The sequence below is a fragment of the Loa loa genome, assembly GCF_000183805.2.
Source record: "Loa loa unplaced genomic scaffold supercont3.6, whole genome shotgun sequence".
In the NCBI taxonomy this organism is placed as follows: Eukaryota; Metazoa; Nematoda; class Chromadorea; order Rhabditida; family Onchocercidae; genus Loa; species Loa loa.
Window position 1 is genome coordinate 381,340 of NW_018108186.1, and position 7,354 is coordinate 388,693.

General features: G+C 32.6%; 2 protein-coding genes across 2 annotated transcripts; one reads left to right on the forward strand and one right to left on the reverse strand.

The window, feature by feature from the left end:
* Nucleotides 1-721: 721 nt before the first annotated feature.
* On the forward strand, nt 722-3,778 carry LOAG_11072 (hypothetical protein; the record flags this gene model as incomplete). Its single annotated transcript, XM_020448286.1, has 8 exons — nt 722-756; nt 872-1,121; nt 1,265-1,387; nt 1,954-2,097; nt 2,368-2,568; nt 2,698-2,895; nt 3,041-3,181; nt 3,626-3,778. The coding sequence occupies 8 exons, from the start codon at nt 722-724 to the stop codon at nt 3,776-3,778; spliced, it is 1,245 nt and encodes a 414-aa protein (XP_020301557.1).
* Nucleotides 3,779-4,768: 990 nt separating this feature from the next.
* Nucleotides 4,769-7,280, reverse strand: LOAG_11074 (hypothetical protein; the record flags this gene model as incomplete). Its single annotated transcript, XM_003146595.1, has 7 exons — nt 4,769-4,927; nt 5,217-5,367; nt 5,453-5,619; nt 6,107-6,178; nt 6,264-6,378; nt 6,718-6,938; nt 7,098-7,280. 7 exons carry the CDS (start codon nt 7,278-7,280, stop codon nt 4,769-4,771), a joined length of 1,068 nt encoding a protein of 355 aa, XP_003146643.1.
* Nucleotides 7,281-7,354: the final 74 nt, after the last annotated feature.

Here is a 7,354-nt window from a genome sequence, read left to right on the forward strand (position 1 = left end):
ACATGCAGATCATGCAGTTGTTACATGCAGATACATGCAGTGTTACATGCAGATACATGCAGTGTTACATGCAGATACATGCAGTTGTTATCAGCTGGCCTCCATTTGTGATATGTTTCTCAGCATCACTTCCAAACATGAACGATCCTTTTCTTACTTATTTTTGTACTGATATGAATCAGTTACCGACTTGTCCCTATTGAATCCACATTCATCAGATTCCCTTACTTGCTTCATCTCCTCTCTTTCTTATGTATTTGACCTTGTCAAACTTTCCTCACTTCAACACTTTATCTGACTTTTCCTTAGCCATTTTCTTATTCTTCTCTTACATCGTCTGTCTTACCTGCCATCTATATGTTTCAATATTTTCATTCACATTACTGTAGCTTTCCTTGAGACATCTCTTTGCTGAATCCTTCAAGCTTCATGTAATACAAGGTTTTATTCCTTGGAATGAAGCAAAGGAACTTATTTATATTTATTTCGGCATGTCTTTCATTTCAGATAGTGCAGATTCATTTCTTAAGTCCTTTGATATCTTGCTCTGGGGACCTTTCTGTAACTTTTTGTTTATATCCAATGCTGAGAAATATTGTATAGTCATAGTTATTCGGCCTTTTGCTTTGATCACTCAACTAATTTATGAGGTCATATAATATGTTTTACGTAAGACTATAAAGAGAAGACAATATCCTTTTTTACGTAAATGATAACGTGAATGATAACTATTTATCGCTTCATTTACGATATTGCGTAACAGTGGACTTCAGAAAGATAAAAAATTATGCAACCAAAGGGTAGGAAGACTATATTTTGTATAGAAATTAAATTTTCTTTTCAATTTTGTTTAGAATTTAATTTTTTTTAGAGGTTCTAGTTTTTATAGTGATGGTACAATACAAACTGAAAAATTTGATGGAATACTGCTCTGCTGTGGCCACCATACAATACCATATTGGCCAGAACCGTTCCCCGGGCAGGGTAAATTCCGTGGTGAAATTATTCATAGCCATGATTATCGCGAACCGTTCTCGTATATTGACAAAACTGTAGTAGTGATTGGAATTGGCAATTCTTCTGGTGATATTGCAGTCGATTTGAGTAGAATCGCCAAGGAGGTACGCTTTTTTCTTATTAAAATTTAAAAAATATTAAGGTAATTCATCTATTAAGGTGATTCATCGCCTTTCTGCATTATTTCTGTCCATCAATATTAGTGGTAGCTTAAGCAGCTGTTAATGATAACTTAGCTTTATTCCAGGTTTACATATCAACCCGTACTGGCACTTGGGTGCTTAAAAGAATTTGGGATAAGGGTGAACCAATTGATTTTGTTTTTGTCAATCGTTATATGCATGCAATAAGAAAACTGGCACCATCTTGGGTAAGTTCTGCCATTCATTTATTAATTACTACAGATTTGAGCAGATGAATTTATCCACTTTTGTTTGACGCTACTTGTTTGATGCAAACTAAAATGAAAATTTTATTATTGGGTGGATTTCCTTCGGAACTGCCGGGACTTAACAGCCCTTTAAAATGGACATGTAAGTTAAAAATCAATTTGGGATGGATGATAATTAAGAATATTACTTAACAATCCATGAGATTGGAAAATATTGCAGGATAATAGGTGTTGATAAAGTAGGATTCCTAAACATTGACTTTTCTTAGGTTCAGCTATCATTGTATAACGTTCGCAAAAAGAATTGCTATTGCATAATAATAAAACATTCAACCTCAAAGAAAACTATAAATGAAATTATATCATACATATAATAAACAATAATCAGACAAAAAAATGGATTTAAATGATGCAACAACTGATGAAATATTTTTATGTATAGCAATATTCGATGATCCTCAAGTTTTCTCTCCTCTTAACTTTTTTTTGGTTAGATTTAACTTTACCTATGAATGTCAATACTTAAAATGAAACGTAAATTGCAGTTGATTAATAAAACATATGAAAGCAGACTTGAACAAAACTTTGATCATGGACGGTATGGTTTAAAACCGAAACATCACGCTCTTGCACAGCATGCTACTATCAACGATGACCTGCCGGGTCGTATCGTTTGTGGGTCTATTATTGTAAGTAAAGTAAATCCAATTAATTACTAGGTAAACCAAAAGTAATAAAATTAATCACAAAAAATCTGGATAATTATTGAGTCAACGGAGCATTTGGCCGATGAAAATCACGTGAACTTTCTTGGAATCTATGTATGATATGTCAGATATACCGTATATGCATGTCATATTCCGGCTATATTCCTCAATTATCATTGACTAAATAAATAGACAGTAATTGCGTGAAGAGTAGAAGAGGATGTAATTATGCTTAGAATGGCAATATTTTAGATTAAACCGAACGTTGCTCGTTTTACCGAACACGATGTGATATTTGAGGATGGTACAACTGTGTGTAATGTTGATACAGTAATCTTTGGTACAGGTTATTCATTTCAATTTCCAATTGTTGAAGATGGTAATCTTATACCTGTTACCGATAATGAGGTCGATCTGTATCTACATATGTATCCACCACAATTATCGCCAAGGGTTTGCTTTCAGTTTGAAAATTTGACTTTTCAATATCGATTCTTTTTCTCGTTTCATGTCTTGTAATATTTTTATTGTATCCTTGCACTTCCCATGATTTTCTTGAAGCACAACTATTTACATTTGCAGAATAATCTAGCTGTAATAGGTCTTATCCAACCGGTTGGTTCTATAATGCCTATTTCTGAAATGCAATCTCGATTTTACTGTGAAGTACTAGCTGGCCATTGCAAGCTACCCAAAATTCAAAAAATGAAAAAAGATATTGAAAAAAGAAGAGCGGTAATGGAGAAAAGATTTCTGAAAAATCGGCGACATACTTTGGAGGTTTATCATAATCTAATCACATAAGTGGATAGTATTAATTTTTTCCTTTTTGTTTCTTTAAAAAGTAATTTATCTCTGATTATGTAAAGAAGAAAGCAAAACAAAATAAAATAAAATAATTTTCGCACAGTTGAGCAAATTTGAGGTGGATTATGTAATCTATATGGATGAACTAGCGAAGATGATTGGTGCAAAACCGAATTTGCTCAAGTACTGGTTCAGTGATCCTCGTTTGGCATACACTCTATTGTTTGAAGGCTTGGCACCGTATCAATTTAGATTAAATGTCAGTCAGTCTTAATTTTAATAAAATTTACGAAAATTAAAAAACTTTAATTAATTAAGTGTGTTTTTGTCAATATTGATATTTATGATCAGTTTTGTGTTATGAAAAAAATTCGTACTTTCAGTATAATTCGTAAAAATTATTTTTACATTTCTACCCTAATTATTTTTCTGGAGTCGGTGGGATACTGTAGTTTACGCTTTGCAATATTCTCTGCTTTGGCAGCACTATCATTGATCGAGCACTACCATATTTGGCCAAAAAAAACTTTTGGCTCATTTGGTAGAATGGTTCCAGTGTAATGGCGGCCATAATCGGCCATCATTGGAAGATGTCATCTGAAAGTGTCTTCTGAGCATTTTTTTTTTACTCTTTTTGCTTCGTTTTCCAGTTTGCTCAGTTTGTTTTTTGTGGACTGAAAATAGTTTGTTGGTGTTTTTGTAGGGACCACACGCATGGGCCGGAGCGCGTGATGCATTACTGGGCATGGCGAAACGGACATTCGATAATTCCCGCACACGACGAACTCCCGAAACAATGAAATCAACACCGATTAACAAGTTCTTCTATTTTGTTAAAATGACAAAGCCTTTTTAATGTACTTATTACATTTTGAATATAGTTATAATTTGCATTTCGAGATTAATTCTACTAGAATTCTGATATTTCTATTGCTGCAACATGAGAGCCGATATTCAAAATGTTGGATGGTGTTCAGCCTTAAACGTTTAAATAACAAATTATTTGTTACAGTGCAACTTTTTCACATTGAATGCAATAATAAGCGCACTTATCACGTTGATGTAGGTACAACTATTTCTATATTGATTATCAAATAATTTCTTTTTTCATTCCAACAAAAGTAAGCTTACAGAAGGTACTCTTGATCAATTGTCGGTCGAAAGTTAGTTTATTGGCTAAGTAATTAATTTTAGTTAATTTAGTTTGACATTATCACCTGAATATTTAGTTTTCACCTTTCTCAGTCATTGAACATTATCTCTTAAGACACATCGTGACATTATGATATATTATTTGAAAATTATTTATTCGAAAATTATTCTGGTTCCTTATACATTTATTAGATCAGCTTGTGACGGCCATATTTAACATTATCACCTGAATCCTTATTATTACGATGATAAAATTTGCCAATATCACAAGTAGTGGTCATTATTAGCCGAAATTTCAATGAAGTTTATCGCTGAAAGTGGCAATATTTTCCCTCTCCTCACGCTTTCCTGGAAAAAAATTTCATAATTATCGATTTTACTATCGATTAGCATTTATCAATCCAAAAAAGGAAAGAGAAAAAAATGTCACCTTATTGCATTCAAGCATATTAGCATATTATTTATTTTCTGTGAATTTGTGCTTCACAACTTGTGCATGGATTTAAAAGACTGATTGTGAAGTTAAGTTTCAATCGTAAAATAGAAATAAAAGAACTTCTCTCCTGAAGGATTTAAATCGAATATCAGAACTCTCTTATACACTAACTTATGAGCAGTTCCAACGAAATATGGTACTAACGGAAGCTGGATATTTCCACGTATAAATTTTTAATTGTAGGATTTTGGAAAGTTCTTACCTATTTCTCCTGTACACGAAAACCACAGTGGTTGATAAAGCGGTAAATAGAAGTGAAATAGCGACAAGCAATGAACCAAAAACTGGATAAGTTAGACATACTCTCTGTAATGCTACCAATGCTATTGCCATTCCATTTTTTGACCCATAATTGGACTGAAATTTAAATATTTGATTTGTGATTCCTTTATTACATAAATTTGAATTGACGTTAATTTGTTGAAGTCCAATAAATACTTTCATTTTAATTATATTCTTAGTCGATAAGAATCACATTTCTTGAAAAGTTTCGTTAAAATCTGTATATCAAAAGAATAGCCAAATGGACTGCTCTGTATATAGAACTTGCGTCTAATACTAAAATTTCCGGGAAATACCTTTAAATCATTACAATGCTGTAAGTCATTTAATTTCAAATGTAAAAATTAATGCTAAAAAAGTATACCTGAGTGATTTCTTGTTTTAAATAACGCGATCGAGGGTCAGATAATCCATTTTCCTCAATATTATCGAGCATGCTGAGTGTAGCAACCAAATCCATTTGGTGAATGTGACGTAAATTTGATGTCTGATGCGTATTTCTTTCTAATATGACACTAAAATATTGAAATTTTAGAATATATTTTAAAATCACTTCTGCACTGATTATGGTTTTATCATTCGAAATTTTAAATACCAAACCTAGAATCGTTGTTGGCTACACTGCGCCGAATTCGGTTACTACTGGTGCATGTCGGTGGAATGAGACCTTCACATTCACCAGCACTTTTCTTGCACAACTCCACGACACACTGATAATTTAAAACCGAAGTATCACTGAACTTATAACCCCACGTTTCAACCACTGCCTGTAAAATTCAGTTAATGTCCAGATTATATAAGAGTTTGAGTAATTGATTACTAGAAATAATAATGGAAATTTAACTTCTTGAAAATTTATTTATAAGATATTATTGCCAAAATAGGACATGAGTTTTTTCCCAAACAAATCTGAAGCAATTTTAACTGCTTCATGGCTTAAGGGAGAAAAATAAATTTGGTTCGAAACCGGTGTTATGATGGATTAGGCCTTTCAATCGATCCAACTGACAATCGATCTAACTGTGGGAAAGTATTCAGAAATGAGAAAGCTTGTAAACTAAATCTATTAACATATATATTTTTTTCATAATGAAATAAAGTTGAAATAGTTTTATTCAATTCTTGTAATACCCAAATTTTATTACGTCTTACTCTTAATGTTAAACAATTTTCTATTGAACTGCTAAACCTTTGCCTTCAAAAGATTCAAGATAAATCAAATTATCTTTGTTTCTTTCTTTTTTTTGAACTTACTCTTCTCAAGTCTTCGTCATATTGCACATCAGGTTGAATGATAGGATCAATAGCGCATCCATCCAAATCAAGCTAAAATATATTTCAATTTATTATTAACTTTCTGCTAATTCAATCAAATATTGATTAATTTTTACAGATAACAAAAGTCAGATACCAAGTCAAAACGTGTTCCTCGTCCATCGTTAACAAAGCATGAATGTACCAAAAAGCCTTGTGTGTCATCGTCACATTCCCAAACGTGGTAAATTTTCTCACCGACTTGGCCATAACTATAATTTATGAACTATAATATTAAACTTATTTAAAGTTTGTTGTTTTCGAAAATTTCGAAGAAAACTAAATTTAAAATATAAGATAACAAATCAAATTGAAATTTAAAATAACCATTTATTCCTAAATTAGAATGGTGTTTTGGGATTTTTTGCTTAAACTGCTCGCTCGATAACAAACAATGCGCAAAACAACACAATTTACAAATCCGATTGGTAAACTGGGACAGGACAACAATTAGAGGGACACTATGAAGCAAGAAAACTGCATGACAGTGGTTGGTATGAGGTAATTTCGAATTTCAAAATATAAATTTGAGAATTTCGAAAAAGTTTTACACAGCTGGTGGTCCATCTGCGCTTCCAGAATGAATACTGTATGTGCAAGTAGGCATTTGTACCGTATCCATCAATTCAGTGGTGCCAATTGAAGACATATCTACACCGGATGTTAGCCGTTTGATATTTCGGAAAAAACACATGCAACGATAGGCACGATCAGCTCGCGTGACAAATGTCCCATGAAACGATACTACGATTGTAAGGGAGAACATAATGCCCTGAAATTGGTTGCCTTGAAACTTTCCAAAATGCTTTGTGGAATGTCACAATTTTATACTAAATAAACTTGAATAACTGCGCCTCCATGGTCTGTTGGACAAGACGAAAATAATGCGACATAAAATATTTCGAGCTTATTAAAAGTACACAGAAGATACTTCCAAAGAACCGGTAACTCGCTGTCGTTGCATAGTACAATCACCATTCTGAATCATCAGTGAAAATTTGCTCTGATCGACGTTTGATGCAAAATTCCTGGAACATCGGTCATCGTCAGCTAGCCCCCGTACATATACACGTCCAGTAAATGGTTTTCTGGTTTTGAATGTTAGCGATACCATTGTGTCCTCACAATCTACCTGCAATATAAATTATATATATATATATATATATATATATATATATATATATATAT